The sequence below is a fragment of the Aedes aegypti genome, chromosome 2, assembly GCF_002204515.2.
Source record: "Aedes aegypti strain LVP_AGWG chromosome 2, AaegL5.0 Primary Assembly, whole genome shotgun sequence".
NCBI classification, from domain to species: domain Eukaryota; kingdom Metazoa; phylum Arthropoda; class Insecta; order Diptera; family Culicidae; genus Aedes; species Aedes aegypti.
Genome location: NC_035108.1, coordinates 260,950,947 through 260,971,573, shown reverse-complemented (window position 1 = coordinate 260,971,573; position 20,627 = coordinate 260,950,947). Strand labels below are relative to the sequence as shown.

The 20,627-nt window shown below is 41.7% G+C and overlaps 1 protein-coding gene across 1 annotated transcript in view; it reads right to left on the bottom strand.

Moving 5' to 3' along the window:
• The window catches only part of LOC5570926, a 231,975-nt gene extending 213,010 nt beyond the window's left edge, over positions 1-18,965 (bottom strand). The window contains exons 1-4 of the mRNA XM_021844903.1: positions 18,370-18,965; positions 18,060-18,241; positions 13,517-13,718; positions 11,481-13,457 (exon numbers count right to left, since the gene is read on the bottom strand). Of these exons, the coding sequence (XP_021700595.1) occupies positions 11,481-13,457; positions 13,517-13,718; positions 18,060-18,241; positions 18,370-18,460 (2,452 nt within the window). The 5' untranslated portion in view covers positions 18,461-18,965. The remainder of the gene's footprint in view (positions 1-11,480; positions 13,458-13,516; positions 13,719-18,059; positions 18,242-18,369) is intronic.
• Positions 18,966-20,627: the final 1,662 nt, after the last annotated feature.

Below are 20,627 nucleotides of genomic sequence, written 5' to 3'. Positions count from 1 at the left end.
TGAATTGATAAGTAAATAACAGGAATTTTTAACATCGCTTGTTTTGCAAGTGATCATCATTTAAAAGGACTCGATCCCATCATTTTTCTACTTGGCATTACGTCCTCACTGGGACAGAGTGTTCTTATGAACACTTTCACAGTTATTAACTGAGGGCTTTCTTTGCCAAAGTTGTCATTTTCGCATTCGTGTGGCAGGTACGATGATATGCCCATGGAAGTCAAGGTAATTTCCATTACGAAAAGATGGTTTGCATGGAATATCGTTCAAATTTGCGGGATGCGCAGTATGGTTACGATGGTTTGCATGGATTATCGTTGAAATTTGCGGGATGCGCAGTATAAGTTTACCTCACAAAATTTGCATATTTTTTTTAGTGCAAACTAGAAAACAGAATGAACATCATTTCTATAGCATTGTTATTATAAAATTCCTGGCATATTTTCCTGGGCCTAATCCTTGACAGATTTCACCAGCTTCTTGATGAGATTCTCGAAAAGCTTCTAAGCAGTTCCTCAGCGATATTGGCGGGATTGAAAAAAAAAAACAAAATGAGATTCTTTACTATTTCTATCAGGATAATTCTTGACGGATATCGGACAATATTTTTGTAAAGTTAATGATGAAAAGTTTTACGAATTTTTCCAATGGCTGTTATCTGGTTCCTTAAAAGCTCATTTGAAAAGTATTTCAGTATATTCGAGGCAGCTTGCAGAGATGGAAGCATTAGATATTTTGATTTCGCGGATTTTTGTAGAAGCCGTGGGTGTACCCGAAAAAATATTTCACATCTTGTAAAACAAATTTACAACGTTTCTCGGGTTAATCTTGATTGTGGGTACTCTTGTAAAAACTTTTGAAAAATTTCTGTCGGTAGTTTTTGTTGAAATCTTCTCAACCAACTGATTTTTGTTGGATTGTGGTATGATCATTTAGAAATTTCTTATCAAACCTTACTAAGATGTTTGAATGACTCTTGGTAAGATTTTTAGTGAACTCCGAATGGTGTTGGAAGAATTCTTGCATCGCCTGTGGTGGGTTACAGACAAAACATTTAGGTGAGTCTTTGAAAGGTGATTCATAATGAATATTTCAAAAGTTTTCAAAAGCTTTCGGTGCTGATAATCTCTCAATCACTTTTAAAGGTCCGCGGAAAGTTTGTTAAACTTCATAGGGGGTCGCAGCCTCAAAAAGGTTGGGAACCACTGATTTACTTAAATATTATTCTAGCAACTCGAAACAATAACGAATGGTTTGAAAATTATTGAAGAAATTCACAGTGAATCTGAAGTATTCCCATGTTGCACATCAAACTCATCAATAAATTATTCCAGTATTTCTTTATATTTGCAAAAATCATAAATGTCACTGCCAGAATCATTCGTTCAGTATTCCTGAATGAATGAATGAATTGTCTTTATTATCGAGACTTTCAGCCCTTGGCTGGTTCGTCTCTCGTATTCCTGAGCATTTACTACTAATCCAGAAAACTGTCTGTTCTTATGTTACTTAAATTTATCCCCCAGTATTTGTAAATCCGACCAAAAGTGGAAAGGAAAATCTCAGTATTTTTCGTTATCCTAAAATCAGTTCCCCATTTTTAGAAACAATTTGCTTCTCGTATGTATTTCTTGGTTGTACTCATAAACTTAGCTGTTTTGATTTATAGCCATAGAATATAAGAATATTAATTAATCTGATCCACCATGAACAAACTTGTTGGCAGAATCATTGATATTCACATTCATAAATCCTTTACAGAGTGAAATCGATTTGCCTCCAAATAGAAAGTTAAGGCTAAGTAGCCCGTCATTCGTTTTGGGCAACAATATGACTTTTCAGCTTGCATTTCAAAGTGATAAAGCCAGTCTTGATAGTTATATTGCACTTAAAAGGACAGAAGGAATGATGCCAACTCTCTCATTGCATCAATCCGCCAGTCTATGGCTAAAATGTGTTTGCTGCTGCAGGAATCTGTTCAAATATCCCACCCGTCCTTGATGATTTTCGTTCTCCGTTTTGTGCCGTCCGTAATCGACCGAGCAAACCGGTCATCTGCTGCTGGTTTCTTGGTTTACACATACACGCATGCGTATGATACTACTGGGTGATGAAAATTTCCGTGGAACGCTCCCTAGAAAAATGGTAATCTCGCGAAAAACGCATTTTTCACATATAGTGTCTTCGGCGATTATTTTCCTTGTAAAATTCCCCATCTTTCGACGAGTTCCAAATTTTGCGTTTCCATATCAACTTTGCGAGATATCGGCGTGCAAAGCCAAGAGTTGGCTCAGGGGAAATCAAAAAAATTTCACAGGAAAATGGTAATCTCGAAAATGTAAAACATTTTCCACTAGGAAAAAAATTCAGAAGATACCTTGAACCTTCCTCTATCTTTCGACGAAAACCGATTTTGAAAATAATGAACCAAAAAAATATGAAAAATCATGAAAGCCGAACATGGAAATCCAATCCAGTTTCGCCTTAAGGCTAAGTAGCCCGTCATTCGTTTTGGCAACAATGATGACTTTTCAGCTTGCATTTCAAAGTGATAAAGCTCAGTCTTGATAGTTTATATTGACTTAAAACAGTATGACTGTACGCGCTATCATGCATAAAGTACGCTGATACTTTTTCAGCTGTGTCAGTGCAAAACCAACTGATTTTCAGTTTTTGCTCGGGTTATCGTTGCTAATCGTAGCAACCGCGTTCGTGCTCGAGATATCGGCATTTTTTGAGTGGTTTTTGCGATCGCTTTCCCCGGAACAGCGGTTTGATTTCAGTGACTAAGGGTGTACAAGTGTATCCACTAAAAGTTGGATTAAATTCAGTGAAAAACAGGAGAAAAAACAGTATCCAAAAAAAAAAAATTCTCGCGTGGCTCTGGTGGTACATGTCAACCAACATTGTATTGTTTGACCGGTGCTTCGCTGTTGTGTGCGACATAGTGACCCGAATAAAAATTGGTGCTTGAAAAGGAACCGATATACGTTAAAAAACTTTTCCGGTGAAGTGTTAAAGCAGCAGTAGTCACTTTCTTAAGCTCAGCATCGCAGTATTTCCCAACCGGCGAGTGACGGTACAAAATTGCAAAGTAGATCGTCGAGTACTTTCGCTGGCCAGGCCAGCCGGCACAATGCCGGCTGTCGGCCGACCACTACATCCAGGGGACCCAGGGGGCCCCGGTGGTGGTTACGGTTGTATAGATTACCGGAAAAATGGTGACTATACCGGCCAACTACTGCCTGATTTTATGGACCCGGAAGGTATCGCAGGACAACTGCAATACCTAAAAATGGAATCAATCGCTGGTGTGATGCCGCAGGACCCCTTCCTCCTACGCTTATCCGTCGAAAAAGCAATTGGAGGTCCCATTTTCGGGGCTTTCAAAGAGAACAAGGGATTATCATACGTTCTGAAGGTGCGAAGCAAGGAGCAATTTAATCGGCTGCTACGTATGACACAACTCCAGGATAGGACCCCGATACGGATCACGGAACATCCGTTCCTGAACCAGAGAAAATGTGTGGTGACAAACCATGACTCTATTGGACTGAGTGAGGGCTACTTACTGGAGCAACTTTCAGACCAGGGGGTTAAAGAGGTAAAAAGGATTACGCGACGAACACAGGATGGCAAACGAGAGAACACGGCCACCATAATTCTCACGGTCAGAGGCACCGTCATTCCTGACCACGTTGATTTTGGGTGGTCCCGGTGTAAAACCCGGAAGTATTACCCTTCTCCTATGATGTGTTTCCGCTGTTGGGAATATGGCCACACGGGAAAGCGATGTACGAGTACTCATCGCGTATGTGGTCGCTGCTGCAAAATCCACCCTGAAGACCAAGAACCTGCCGGTGCCAAAGTCAACTCGGAAGAAAGCACCGATGCAACGTCGAAACCAAGATACCACTGCACTGAAACACCATCTTGCAAACATTGCAAAGCAGAACATCCCGTGTCGAGTCGAAAGTGTCCGGCTTACGAGAAAGAGACAGCCATTCAGCAAATACGAGTGGATATGGACATATCGTATCCACAAGCTCGTAGAGAGTACGACTTTCGGCAAGGAGCCAGTCGAAACAGCGGCACCTTTTCAGGAGTCGTTAATGCCAGCAAAGGTCATGAAATCATGGGTCTCAAGGATACCATCAAAAAGCTGCAAACAGATGCCGAAGCGCGAGAACAAAGGATGGCCGATATGGAGCTCTGCAGAACAACAATGTAGGAAATCGCATCGAAACCGCAAAAGAGCATGGTACCATAGGGGATCTCATAAAACAGGTTGCTGCCCTCACCGAGACGGTTAAGAACCTACAAGATGCTTTGGTAGCCAAAGATAGACATATTGCTCGGCAAAATCGTATCATTTCCCAACTCCAGGGCAGCCAAAAGGCGCCAAGTGAGCAAGATACTCCAACGATCGTCGATCTAACAGAACCACAGGATCAAATGGTGACTATGACCTCTCATTCGTCCTCCGAAGAATCCGCAATTGAATCGTCGATTCTTGACTCCAAAGTGGCCGAAAGGGTCACAAAATGGATATCGAATGTAGCATCAAAGAACGACAAAAGCCCAGCAAATGGAAAAGAGCATGATGGAAATGTATCAGACCACAGCATGACTTCGGCCATATCCAAGAAGACAGGAACTTCGAATGCAACTCACACCTCAAACCCTTCCAAAAGAGCCCACTCCGGTTCTGACTATAGCAGTCCCTCTGGCGAGTCCAATTGCTTACTCACCGACTCCTAGCGGAAAAGTAAAAACCGCAAAAGAGGAGGTAAAGCTAGAAACTAAAAAGAAAAACGAACATGCTCAGTTCTTTCTCATCTCAACAGCCTACCCGACCAGAACCTCATAACAAGATTATAACAAATTCCTATCAACAGCAGTTAAAAACAACAGAACTTGATAAAATGTTGCTATCAAGATGGCTTTGTTCTCAACTTGTTATATTTTAAGTAACACATTTATAACAACATTTGTTATATTTTTGACATCGCATTTATAAGTTTGTTGCAAATAACATCCGATGTCATAAACAGTAACATAGTTTGCAATAATTTTGTTATTTTGCAACATCCTTGCAACACATTCTGTAATAATTTTGATATAATTGTAACAGGGTTTGTTATATTTTAGTTTAATTTGGTGCAAATTTTGTTAGAATTTTTGTTATTTTAACTACTAACGGTACATGTTTTGTTACAACTGGTGATAGAAAAAAAATCATATCAGGGGAACACATTCTGTTATAATCTTGTTTCTTCCGTCTGGTCGGGTAAGTATTCGAGATTAACTTATCTCTTACCATCTTCACTCCGCAATTCACCGCAGCGACTGTAGACATCCAAGAGATGACTGAGCAATCCCCAACTGAACAACCTCCGAATGAACAACAAACGAAGAAAACGATGACAACAGGGGCCACGGACAGTCGGGGCCCCGTTAGTGCGGACGATACACCCCTACCGGAACTAAAGGACAACCCTCGACATCCTGGCGTAACTGTTGTCCCCGGGACGCACAAAGGTCACAGTGCCTATCCCCCGGAGTCCCCAACATACTGTCCGGGTAATCAGGGCCCCGTCGGTGCGGAAGTCTTGGCTGTACCGGAACCGGCGGATAACCTCTGGTGCTCTGTCAGGGTTGGAAGAGGGACGCAAAAGGGATATATGTCCTATTCCCCTAAGGACAACGAGGGATGCAAGCAATGGAAAAATACATTCAGTGCCCTGGGAACCAATCAGAAGGCAAAGACCAAGACGCCCAATCCTCCGAAGAACAACGACGAAACCAAGAATCCTCCCAGACGAAATCCAAGAAGATCGTGTCGCACCTACACGCCATCGACAACTTTGGGAGCAACAAAAGTCCAGAAACTCCCAAATCGCAAGCCTGCGGCTCCCTCATCTTTGCCAAGCCTGGGTCCCACATCTGGACCTGCTCTTGGTGGAGCTCTGTCGGGGTCCGCAACTGGCCCGTTTTTTGTCCTAGAAAGTCCTGAAATAGCAACATCTCGACACACTAATTGTGTATCAGAACAATGTACAACTGTTGGCTGCCCCACTAACGAGGAACGATTTTTTGCCCCCCTAGGCCAAGAAGTAAGCAATTCCCACCTGTATGACATTTTGCATCGCTCCCGCTATGGTCGTCGAGCGTTGATAGTACCCGGGTGCTCCACAAATCCTGGTCACAAATCTACTCTCCTGTAAAGGCACTCTCCTGTAAAGGCACCACATAGAAATCCCATCACCGTCGCAACCCGATCACCTCCATCAGTCGCGGGTTCCACGCCAGAGCTTGCGCCCGATAGAGATTTAACAGGTCGTACATCACCGCAATCACAGACAACCAGTAGCACGATTTTCGCAATACAGTGGAATATCAATGGGTTTTTCCATAATCTGCCTGGCCTGGAGCTACTTGTGCACGAGATGCGACCTACGGTACTCGCCTTGCAAGAAATCCACCGAGCCACTCCAACGATTATGAATAAGACCCTCAGTAATAGCTACAAATGGTACACCAAAGGTGGAACAAACCTATACCGGTCTGTAGCTGTGGGAATAGCCGCCGAAATACCAGCCGATGAGATTCATGTAAACACTGAACTGCCAATAGTAGCAGTTCGATTATCATGGCCCTTTCCTATATCGATCGTGTCGTTTTACCTACCAAACGGTAAACTGTCGAACTTTAAAAAGCAGTTAGAGGAGATAATTAGAACAATCCCGGAACCGATGTTACTGATGGGAGACGCCAATGGCCACCACCGTGCCTGGGGTAGCGGTAAAAATTGTCACCGCGGTTCAAATATCCTGAACATTGTTAACAAACATCAGCTTCTTCTCCTCAACGACGGTTCTCCTACTTTTATGCGTAGGAACACAGAGTCTGCAATCGATATTTCACTGGTTTCTTCGCGCTATGGCCACAGGTTCTCCTGGTCCGTTGACTCAGATCTGCATGGAAGTGATCACTATCCTGTCTTACTGTCTCTAGCTGACAACATAGTGCCGGAAACGTCCAGGCGCCCGAGGTGGAAATACGAGGCTGCCGATTGGGATAGCTTCCAAGAAACAGTAGAGAGTAAACTCAACGCATGCCCTCCATCGAATATTACGGACCTTACCGTCATCATTAACAGTGCAGCAACCGATACAATACCTAGAACCAGTTCCAAACCTGGACGACGAGCCTTACATTGGTGGTCGGACGACACCAAAAAAGCGATCAAGGCACGACGAAAAGCGTTGAGAGCCTGCAAGCGACTTCCCGATGGGCACCCTAACAAAACCGAAGCCATAAACCGATATCATGAGGTTCGCAACACCTGCCGTCAAGTTATACAAGAGGCCAAGGAAAAATCATGGACAGCATTCCTCGATGGCATAAATGACAGTCAATCCGCGACCGAAATATGGAACAGATTTAATAGTCTTCAGGGTAAGAGGCGATCCAAAGGTGTTGCCCTGAAAATAAATAATACCGTTACAAGGGATCCGACCATCATTGCGGACGCATTAGCAGACTTTTTTAAGGATGCCTCGTCCATACAGCGCTACAATGAAACCATTCTCAAGCATCATCCGACCGCTGCAACAGCAATCGCAGACCTGAACATACCGCCGGACCGAGGACAGGACTTCAACACTCCGTTTTCCATGGAAGAATTAGTCTTTGCCCTTCGAAAGGTCAAAGGGAAATCTGCAGGTGTCGACGATATTGGGTACCCAATGTTGAAAAATCTACCGCCTTGCGGCAAACGTCATCTTCTTGAAAGTATCAATAGGGAGTGGACTAATGGTACTCTTCCAGAACAATGGAAACATGGGTTAGTGGTCCCAATCCCAAAAGGAACGGGGCCAACAAACTTGGTGAGTAATTTCCGACCAATCACCTTAACCAGTTGCGCAGCAAAAGTGATAGAAAGGATGGCGAACCGTCGGCTAATCGAATTCCTCGAATCTGGCCGGAAGCTCGACCCCCGGCAGCATGCGTTTCGTTCCGGTTTCGGAACTGGCACGTACCTGGCTTCATTAGGACAGATCCTGGATGACGCCATGAAGCAAAATGAGCATGTAGAATTAGCGTCTTTGGATTTAGCCAAAGCTTACAATAGAGCTTGGATGCTCGGAGTACTGCAGCAATTAGTTAGTTGGGGGATTACTGGCAATATGCTGAAATTCCTGAAAAACTACTTGTCGCACCGTACCTTTCAGGTTACTGTTGGTAATCACCGATCAAAAACGGTCCCTGAAGAAACCGGAGTGCCTCAGGGCTTGGTCATAGCTGTAACCCTATTTCTTATAGCTATGAATAGCGTCTTCATCGGGCTCCCGGCGGGCGTTTTCATTTTGGTGTACGCCGACGACGTACTATTATTGGTAGCGGGTAAGCACCCAAAGCTAATCCGAAGGAAGCTACAAGCAGCCGTAACTGCCGTCGTTAAGTGGGCCCATATAGCCGTAGCGGTAAACGCGCAGCTATTCAGCATGACCATGCTGAGGGTCGTGGGTTCGAATCCCACTGGTCGAGGATCTTTTCGTGAAGGAAATTTTCTCGATTCCCAGGGCATAGAGTATCATCGTACCTGCCACACGATATACACATGCAAAAACGGTCAATCGGCAAAGAAAGCTCTCAGTTAATAACTGTGGAAGTGCTCATCTGAGAAGCAGGCTTTGTCCCAGTTGGGACGTAACGCCAGAAAGAAGAAGAAGAAGAAGAAGAAGAAGTGGGCGACTCGAAACGGTTTTGATATAGCAGCCGAGAAGAGTGCTAGATTGCATATCTGTGGGTCCAATCACCTACCACCAAAACGACCAGTGACAATCAATGGAAATGCAATTCCAATGCGGATGGCCATTAAAATATTAGGTGTGACCCTAGATCGGAAACTTAACTTCCAGAAACATTTTAAAAATTTAAAAGACAGCTGTTTAAACCGACTGAACCTTATAAGGGCGATATCTGGGCGAAGAACACGCAGTGATCGGACCACTAGATTCCGTGTCGCTGACGCCGTTATTGTTAGCAAGATTCTGTACGGTATCGAAATCACCAGCCGTGCTCTCGACTCCCTTCTAAGCATGCATGAGCCAACTTTTAATAAAGCAATTAGAATTATCTCAGGTCTGTTGCCGTCCACACCTGCTCTCGCAGCCTGTTCGGAAGCCGGAATATTGCCACTTGAGTACAAAATAGCATCTGCACTCTGCAACCGAGCTATTGGCTTCCTAGAACGTACCAGAGGTAACGGGTCTGCTGGCTTCCTTCCCGATCAAGCCAACCGTACCCTGCAAAGCGTGGCCAATTACCGGCTTCCCCCGGTGGCTGGGCTCCACCGCGTCGGGACAAGAAGCTGGTTGGCAAAAAATCCAACTGTCGACAATCATATTAAACAAAAATTCAGAAGAAATGCTACTCCATACGAAGTGCAGGGCCACTTCAATGAGCTGATCGGAAAAAAGTACCAACACGCGGACGTCAGGTTCACGGATGGTTCCAAGAAAAGCAACTCAGTGGGCGCTGGCATTTTTGGAAAGAATATTAGTGAATCCCATAAATTGCCGAAGATCTGTTCTGTCTTCTCGGCGGAAGCAGCAGCGATCCTCCGGGCGGTGACCCAGCCGAGCACAACATCGATCTTGGTAGTTACCGACTCAGCCAGTGCACTACAGGCCATTGAATCCCCGATGAACAAGCACCCTTTCATACAACGGATACAACGTACCCTGGACGAGCTAGAAATTGACGTATCCTTTATGTGGGTACCAGGCCACTGTGGAATACACGGTAATGAACAGGCGGACCTGCTGGCAAATCGGGGTAGACAAAGCCGTCTACTAACACCTAAAGCTCCGGCAGACGACGTAAGGCTTTGGGTTAAGAATGTGGTCTGGGACTCATGGTCTCTTCGTTGGCATCAAGACCAAACAACTTTTGCAAGGAAAATCAAACCTAATGTTGAACGATGGGACGACATAGCATCACGAAGGGACCAAATTGTCCTTTCCCGATTACGCACGGGACATACCAGACTCTTCCATAATATGGGAGCCAATGGGGACGGATTCAGAATATCTTGCGAAACCTGCCACACTCACAACTCCGTGGAACATTTTATTGCGCGTTGTCCTACTCTGGAGTTCTTACGAAGAGAACACGACATTGAGTGTGTTCAAACAGCACTAAGTGGAGATAAAGAAAGACAAGCCAAGCTGCTTAAATTTTTAAAACAAGCGAACATTTATAACGCAATATAGGCATCAACCAAGCACGTGGAACCTTAAATCAGCGGCCCCTATAGCACTGCTACCTGTAGAACCTACTTTCAAAATCTGCAGGACGCGGAGCCCCGAGAGATATCCTCAACTGCAACAATGAATGTCGAAAAAGCAACACGGAAACAAACAGACACAGACCTCGCAAGTACCCGGATACGAGACGGAAATCGATACAACAGCAGTAAAAAAAACAACTGATTTTCTTTGATTCGAAATCGTAAGATGAATTAGCAACAATCATCAACGACGCGTACAAATTTCAATGACGGCCTACTTCGCCTTAAGCTAAGTACCATCAGTGCACCAGTATCCGCTCATGCCCGCTCACTAGTGTAAAATATGAATTATCGTGTCAAAAACCAACATTTTTCGCACGGATATATTCTAGCAATACATATTAGCAACATTTAAATGAAGTCATCTGACATTACTTTCATTTGATAAAATAATTCTTTATATTGAAAACACAAGACCTCGTGAGCGGTTATTGGGTCATGCAATGCAATTAAATGATTTTTTATGAAAGTTTTTCAAATTATTTTTATTTTGTCGCTGATTACCTATACTTGGAGCTACATTATGACGTGAAAAAAGTATTGATTGACCCAATAGTTATTTTATAATGAACATTTGAACACATAACTTCCCTTAAATGAGCGGAATTTGGTGCACTGATGGTATGCTGTTTTGCTCAAGAAAAGTAAAAATTTCTGAGGAAGAAATGGTCAAGAAATTTTCTACAGCGAGCTCCATTTGAAATGACATTTCTTTTCGACTGCGTACTGCGATCAAAGAAAACTGCTTTTCTTGAGCATTTCTTGCAAGAAATTTCCCACGCATCGAGATAGGCGATTACTTTTCTGTTGCATATTTCGCTTTATGCTCTACTAAATCGTCCATGCGTGATAGAAAATTATCGAAATTTGTTTTTTCTCAGTAAAAGGAACGGTGTTCATTTTACCACCCTTGTTCATTTCACCACGCTTTCTCTTATTACAATTTTCTTGACTATGAGTTGATTTTAAATTAAATCCATTTGGCAAACAATCAAATTCGCCTTCCCATGATTCAATTTCGTACCTTTGAATGGATAATAATAGCTCAAATTTCAAGTAATAAGTACAAACCAGTCTCACAAATAATCTTTAATCGAATCGATCTATCATTAATACTCACCCGTATTCTGTAGTTCCCGAATTTGCGCTTCAAGGCTTTCCTGTTCCTCCAACAGTTTACGCTGATCCTCGTCGCTTTCCATGTCCTCCCGTTCCTCCAACTCGTCGCAACTGGACAAGTTAATTTCCGATCGCAGCAATGCTTTACCGACGACTATTGCAGTGCCATCTCCACCGCCATCGTCACTCGATCCAAGACACTTCTCGTACAGATTTTGTATGGTGGACGATACCAGGTTCGTTTGGATGTTCATGTCGACCTTGTTCAACTGGGACATGGTATCCTCCGGGGGGATCGGGACAGTTTCTTCGACTGTCTTGGCCAGTTCATCTGGTTCGCCGTTGACGATCGGTGCTGCCGGAGGTTTTGATTTCATTTTTTCATTACGGAGAAATTCCTTGTGCAAGGTTTTTAGCTTCAAACCGGTGAGATCGGATTTTTGTCGGCTCATTGTCGTTGGACCATTTAGTGTTGGTTGCTTTGGCTGAGCTGCTGAAGGAGGGTTGGTCGGAACAACCCTTTTCGCTACTGCGGGTGCTGTTGTGGGTCGCTTTGGTGGTATAGTGGTCACGGCTTTAGTAGGAGGAATCGTGGGCTTTGCATTAGCAATTGAAGTCGCTTTAGTTTTGGAGTCAGGCGGAGTCTTCGATGCAATACTCGGTTTAACAACTTTCGGTTCTACTTTCGATGACTTGTTAACATTATCCGTAGATTCCTTAGGCTCATTCTCTTCGGCATTGCCGTTTTCATCCAGCAGAGAAAGCGTAGGAAGGCTTGCGTATCCGCTAGGTTGATTGAACCTAGTTGCCCAGTGGAGACTTGACCGTCGTTTCGTCTTCACCGTATACCATCCGTCATTGTTGGCGGCGTCAGATGGGAGGCTCTTCGGTTCGGAACGTCTACTCGTAGCGGGTCCATTCTGAACACGGGACTTGGAAGCATCTATGACTGAATTCCTTGAACCCAATCGATCGGTGCTGGCTTTCAAAGTAGAACTGGAACTGTCGACGTCTTCCCTAGAGGTTTTGCGCGAAAATGACAGCTTTGATGGGAAAGGTGCCACTTTACTGTCGTTCCGTCGGTTATTCATTTCTATCATCGTTTTGGAACGTGTCGAGAGACGAGTGGACACATTCGTTGGAATGGTTTTGCTTCTCACTGGATTTGCTACGGGACGAGCACCAGGTTTCGAACCTGTGGAATGGATGTTTGAAATGGTTGCACTTTTAGCCGGGAGCGAAACGGTTTTCGTTTGACTCTGACTGAGACTAGATAAGGTTGCAGACTTGCGGACATTCAGCACGGTTCGAACAGTCTTCGAAGGAACCGTTCTCGATGGCAGAACAGTTTTAGTCTGAACGACTGGACCAGCTTGCCGTATTAAGGGCTTGGCAGCACTGTTCACTACAGCTGCATACTTCGTAACTGGTGCGACCTTTTTAGGTGCAGCTTCCAGAACCTTTTCAAGAACCTTAACAGGTTCAGCAACTTTCTTATCTTCCTGAGGCGCCGCTTCAACGATTTTAGTCTCTTCCTGAACGACTTCATCCTGCTTCACAACTTCCTTAACATCTTCCTCTTTCTTGCAATACTTTTCCAGGTATTCAGCCAACGTTAGATTTTCGTCATCTAAATTAGTCTGCGTGTACTGATCCAGTTTAAGTACATAAGCATCGATATTGCTACAACCAATCGGCTGATGGTGGTCATTCTCTCCCGTCGTTTGGAGTGTTTTCTGCGCTTCGTCCAGCACTGCATTCTCGTTTGCCCCTACGGACTGTTTTATCATATCTTTGACCAACAGCTTTCCCAATCCAGCACAGCCTTTCTTCGTGCTGAGGCTCTCCGTGGAACTGAAGTGCTTTTTCGGAGAACATTTGTTCAGATCTTCCACTGCGTGACTTGGACTGTTCTTACCGGAGAAGCTTGGACTCGATTTGCCGGATATGCCCGGACTGGAGATGGGTTTGCGGACGCCTAAAAAGAAAACTCAGTTTAGTCAAAAGCGATCAATAGATATGAACAAAAGTACTCACGTGGAACCGGATTGCTCTTCCGTACCTCCCAAGCCAGCGATTGTGGACGCTGAGGCAATGGGGTCGCTTCGTAATCCCAAGAAACCTTGAACCATTCGGCCAACGCCCGAAAGTCTCGGATGTAGTTTTCCAGCACGAGAATCGCTTCCTGGCATGAGGGCAAATTTTCGTAACACTCGACCGTTTGGTAGATTTCGTTCACCTGGTAATGGAAGGGTATTGTAATTATCATTGTAAGTGAATTTTAAAGTTAAAATAATAGGAATAGAAAATTGCATAGGTGCTTTACTTCCGCAACCCATACAGATGCCAGGGTGATGTCCAGTAAGAGGAATACAGTACAGTCTCAACTTTCCCTTACTCGATATTCCTTATCTCGATATCGAGTTAGATAACCATAGTAAATGTTGGTTTTCATGGCTACCACCATGGTCTCATGGATCGCATTTGCAGTGGTTTTGTGTTCTAAAATTCGATACCTCCCTAACTCGATGGTCCCTTCAATATCGAGTTAAGGAGAGTTGACTGTAATATACTGTCAGCTTCTTCACCTAGATCAACGAATGGGCACAGCTCCAAATGCTGATCGATTTCAGCACACCGCTGCAGAAAAAATGTCTGAAAACTCTGGAAAATTCACAGCTATGCTATCGATTGTGGTAATATTAGATGGATTCGCCATAGTAGACGCAGAGTCGTTCTTGATGTATCCCGAGATGTTCTCAGACAACTATATCTACCGAACCAGTGCTACTTTCGAAAGGGATATTTTCAAGAACTAACGCAATGCATCCTGCAACACTTGCAGCAATGTCAAATATAACGCAGCCGATCATTCTTCGTACCAACCTATTCAGCTTAGCTGGTAGCGATTAAGTGTCTTGAAATTAGAAATTTTTGAGACCTCTCCTGGAAAAAGGGGCCAAACAGGAACAAAAAGAACAGACAACTAACATAAACCAGGAAATAAGATCTTGTTTCCTCAATGAATCTGATAAGATATTTATCTAAGAATATTTATAATATAGTTTGGACATTTTTCGTTGCAAAGCGTGCAGTATTATTCCGAATTCTTCAGAATTTTCATCAGAAATTAATTCCGACATTTATCCAGTGTTTTTTTCTATATTTTTCAACACTTAATTTAGTGACTTTTTACAAACTTCCCAAGGAATTCCTCCGATTATTTTGTTTTACATAGCTTTAACATTCAACCTGGATTTTCTAAAGTAAACCATAATAATTAACTCAAAGATTACATAAGGAATTCTTCCTAAGATTTTTTTAAAAGCCTAACTCTTTCAGATTAATCACAAAATTGTGGTTCAGGGTTTCAACTAATCCTGAGATACCTCCTAAGGTTCCTTTGGTAATCGCTTCAGAAATTTAAAAAAAATCCAAGTAAGTTTTCAAAAGAAATTTCTTGGCATTTTCCTAGAATGTGACAGAGAAAAGTAAATGATATTTTTCATAAATTATTAGAAATAAAAAAAACAGCGGTGTTTCTGAAGAGTATCCTGAACTACCTGTGGAACACTGATCAGAGCAAGACTCTAGCTGTAATAAGCTGTATTTCTGAATAACATCCTGCCATATTTTGGGAATATCTTGAAAAACATCGGACAGAATCCCTGAAAAAACTTGTGTAAGTATGCGCCAAATAACTACTGGAATAATTACCCTGAATGAACTTCTAAAAAATCCATACAGATTTTACTCTACAAATGTCTAACAGAACTGAAGAAAACTTGGATGAAAGACTGGAGAAATTCCTAGAGAAATTTATTTATTTATTTATTTATTTCACACCTTATTTATTGTCTGGAATGTCTTCACGAGACGCGACGGAGACAAGACATAACACTTATCGTTCTTACAAATCGTCAAAAAGTTTTATCAGCCGGACATTGTCCCGAAGATGGGCTATATCGCGCACGAAACCGGTCGACGAAAAGGTAATTTTTAAAACTTTTTGACGATTTGTAAGAAAGATATGTGTTATGTCTTGTCGCCGTCGCGTCTCGTGAATGACGTGTAGTTCTTACGTTAGTGCAAACTATAAAAATGAGTAGTGGAATGTCTTATAGAGGAATTCCTTGAATAGATCTTGATAGATTTCCCCCAATAATCGCTGGAGGATTTTTTGGAGTAATTCCTGAAAGTCAGAAAACGAAGAATAGTTGGAAAAACAAACAAACTTGTAGGGTTTCTTGGAAAAATCCCTAACCGATGCAGTTCAAGAACTTTACAAAACACTTTCGTGATTCTACTTGAAAAAATTCCTGTAGAATTTTTTGAAGATCTTCTAGAGTAACAATTGTGCTCCCGTAACGCAGATAGATCACCTTTACGTGGTGCGTTACGAGGTAAGACCTACTCAGAAACATCTAAAGGAAACAATTAAGTTGAAAAGACCCTTCAAGAGAATAAACTCAAGCGCGCCTCTTTTCAATCATAATAGATTCATTTTCTGAGAAAACGAAACATTAATAAGGCACCGTGAGGCAAGCGGGTAACAAAAATCGTAGAGTTGATTTTTGTTTAAAATTTCAGGAAAAAATATAGAAAAAGTGTTTGAAAAACGGTTTTCCATTTATTGTAATTTCAAATAATAAATTGAAAAACTAACAGTTAGATTTAGGTTTTATAATAACTTTACCAAATTGTCTGTGAAGGTTTCTGTTAAGCCTCTAAAATTTCAAGCAGAATTAAAAAAAAAAGTGAATTTATAGGCCATTTCGGTTAAACCCTTTGCGCCCACGACTTTTTTCAATGTTTTGTATAGGAAAAAATGCTCTAAACAGAATTAGTTGAAAAAATGTTTCTAAAAATAGTCTAAATTTATCAAAATCTTAGAATCTTGACTGTATATCAATCGTTACTTGATTGTTCTAATAAGCTTAATACGGAACTGAATTAGTTTATGTAAGATTCGTCAAAAATTGATGCTGAAGGGTGTCTACTCGTTTCTAGAAATAAAATTCCCCTGGTATTTCCAGGTTTTATAAAATAATTTCAGGTTCAAGAAATACTCAAATACATAAACAGTTAACAAATAATTCATTTTAGATGACTAACAATTCAATAAAAAAAGTCGTTGGAGTGTTTTTATAAACAAATACTGTGAACCTAACGTTCCAATCAAGCTGCCAAGAATATTCGAGGGGTGCCGAAGCCGTAAATTACACGAGAACAATAAGACAAAATATGGGTGTTTTTATTGAATGTCTAAGAAAACTAAGAATGCGTATAAAATGATTTGAAAGCGCCAATAATCGCCTGATTCGAAAATAATGGTCTGTTCAGAAATTCCACTAAATTAATGATAGTCATGCTTAAATTGACCATAAGAGCGAATTTGTCATCGTTTGAAAACCTTTTGGTGTGAAAAAATCTTGTTGATTTTATGCAAAATTTTCTCGCATTTGCCGAATTCTTAGTATTTGTATTTTGTTTGATGTTGGAATTTATGGTAAAACTGACTGAGGTTCAAGGAAGCATCTTCTTCTTTTCGGAATAACGTCCTTACTAGTACAAAACCTGCTTCTCAGCTTAATCTTCTAAGTGCACTTCCACAGTCATTAACTTCCTTTGCCAAAGTTTTCTTTTTCGCATTCCTGTATCGTGTGACAGGCGTAATTATATCCTATACCCAGGGCAGTCAAAAACATTCCCATTACGAAAAAAAATTAAGAGAAACTTTACAAAATCTTAGTAAAAATGTTTTAACGAATTCCCGGATAAATTTAAAACATTTATTTAAAATTTCTTGTGAGCATTGCTTGAGGTTTTTTTTCGAAAAAGACTAGGTTTTATGAGCATTCCTTAGACGAATTCGAAGCGTCTAAGGAATTCATCGAGAAACGCATAGAATAATCTCTGGAAGAACTCCCTGGAGCGATTCTAGAACAAATCTTTGGAAAGAATCCTGAAATAGAAATCTAGAAAAAAAATCCATTCAAATTCCTGGAACAATGCTTGAAGGAGTTTCTTCAAAAAAACTTCCAGAACGAACACCTAATAAGTTCATAGAAATATCTCTGACCGAATAAATACGTCTACAGTTTCCAAAGGATTTTTCTAAAAATAATAAAATTTCTAGCATAAACATTTGGAGATGTCCCTTGTAGAAGTATTTCCGGAAAATTCGTTGATAAATTCCTTGGAAAACGTGTGACAGAATCACTAGAAGGGTTTCTGAAAATATTCCAGGCGTAATACTTAGGGAAAACGTTTAGTTTTATTACACAAAACGATTCACTTGAAATTCTTCCACAATTTTCTAAGATATCTTTTGATAATCTTTTGATCACACTGTGGTGCTCTACAGATACAGTGGGCATTAAAGGGTTAAAATAGAGACTTTATATACCTGCTACTGCACTTATTGCTTTAACAGATCATTGCCTATAGTTTAAAATTTCCTTTAGTTAAAATTCCTAAAGTTAAACATTTTTCTCCTTGACCTCATCCAAGCATAATATTTAAATGGTTTGCGCATTTTCTAATAAACTATTATACTTTATGTTGAAACATAACTCACAGATCGCTGAAGATTCCCGAACAGAAAAGCCCAGTACCGGGCTTGAAGTTCCGACTTTTTGTCCCGTCCCGTCGAAGCGGATCGCACTCTTGGAGCGGACGATTTTGCAGCTGATTTGCTTTGCGAGGCACTCTGCAGCGAACGTGGTTTCAAGTGAGCCGGTGGCTTCCGCATGTAGCTTCCTAAAACACGAATAAATATGGCAAATTAAAACATCCCACCACAAGATGCTCTCTCCGAACTTCTTTCCCACGAATCCGCCCACGCTTCATAAAAATCGTAGACGATGATGAATCAAATCGGTACTTACTGCTGCAGCCGCTTTCCTCTCCGTCGTCGGACAGATGGTAAAAGTTCTTCGCTTCCTTGCCTTCCTGATTAAAGAACCGTCGATTTTCCATTCTTACAGCTTTCTGTCTTCATTGATTTTTCCGGAAATTTGTGAAATCCACAGACTAGTCTATGAGGACTGCCGTTTCCTTGCAACGAATTCACTTCCGCCTCAATTAGCTTCACGAGACCCAAAGGCAACGGTCAAGAATCAGTGGGATGTGACCCCGCGACCCTTTCAACAACAATTCCCTTCCCTTAATTGACCCTTCCTCAAGAGCAGAAGAATGCTCTCACGCAACTATTATCCACTTGTTCCGAAAATGTGCACACAATTCAATCACTACCTATAAAAACTCAGTTTAGAACGAACTCCTAGCCGAAATGTAGCCAATCAGATGGTCGTCGAACCGAAAATGACGACAAAAATACACAAAAAGCATTCGCGACGCGGACACAATAAAGAACAACGAACTCGCGAAAAGAACCATCGACTGATTCCCGATTTTTGGACTGAAGAAAACGCAAAAGATGATTCGACTGACGGGTTGTCTGGTCAATGCAATGGTTGTGGAAGAAGGGGGGGTGAAAGACGATAAGCGGGGATCTATAAGCGAAATGCGAGAGCAAAACGAAATCGGCAAGAATGATTTGTTTTTGTTTACGAAAGAACGGAAAAACTGTCAAACAGCCGATAAATTTTCGCGCAAACTTGCCGTCAGCGATAAAATCGCTGAGGTTCAGCTGCGGTAACACTAGTACTTGCACAGCGCACAGTGACGCAAGCCCGTGGACATAATCTAAGAAATTGGGTCCTAAAATTTTTAATGAAATCTTGTTTTTATTTAATAACACGAAAGAGCATGTTACTGTAACTACTTTAGCAATTTTTTCCGCTTAAATAATGGCTATATCATGTTTAAACTTTAAGTTAAAAATTTGGTCCATAAATGAACCTTGACACTTTTGATCATGTTTGACGTTCGCTTAGTCGACAAAAACACCACAGGGGTTTTAGTTCGACCAATGGGGTTGTTCCTATCTGACATTTCGTAAGGGACACGGAAAACAAAATACACCCAAAATTTGAGTTTAGGCCAAAGAATGTGACAAAATCTAAAAAAATGTTTTTTTGGGCTTAAACCAACGGAAAACATTAGAAAATTGAGTAAACATGTGATTTTGGCCTAAACTTAAGCGTTTGGCACTAAAATTGGGACTGGGCTTTAGGACCCTATTAATGTTTTTATCTATTTGTTCCGACCAAGGAGGAAGGCACACACACTACAAACGAAATATATATTTTTTTACAATTCTGTTTATTTGTAAGGCTCAAATGTTTAATTAAAAACTCTATGGAGCCGAGTTCTTGGTGAATACATTCTTACGATATTCTTATATTGTGTATTTCTTTCACCACTGGACTGCGAAGTGCGGTCTCATAAGTGCGAAAGTGTTAATAAAACTGCGGGATTGCATTGAATCCTGTTGGTGTCTTCAGAGCACTAATTCTTTGATTTGCGAGGAATAAGTCCCCCGAAGATACCTACTCGTTTTGATGCAATTGCGCACTTTAATTAGCGTTTCCGCACTTGTAAAAGCTTCTGCGATAGTCCAGTGGTGAAAGAAATGCGCAATACAAAACAACAAAGATTTCAGTCTCTTGATTTTCGAGCGCATATTGTGCATCCCGATAAAATTCAGAAAAAGAACTTCGCTCAATTTCCTCTTCTTCATCAACGAACTTAAGGTAACACACGATAGACTCATCGTGCCATCCATGAACAATCTATGTTCAAACTATCGTTGAAAATAAAATATTCTGTTTTATATCATATCGATCATTCGGTGATCTATCCGGATCATATGCTTGCTAACAACAGGCATGTTGATACACTTTTAGTTCATCTATGTCCGGTAGAACCGATAACACATCCCCAAAACTACAAAATTGATCATCATTTATGGACAGTTGCACCTTAAGCGCCGCCAACACATTTTTAATCGGAAGGATTTTGGCACGCTCGAACTGACAAATCCTCCGTTGTGGTGAAACTTCTTTCGTCGACGTGATGTTGGACAGTTTTCTAAAACAGTCGAGATAAAAGCCGAGCCGGCAGAGCAATGACAGTTAGTTCGTTCAAAACTTCGCTTCGGAAGTCCAACCGGCGAACTCCAGATTGGTGCTGCGAAGTCAATATTTTCTTTGAACGTGAATGCTGCTTGGATCCTGATCCT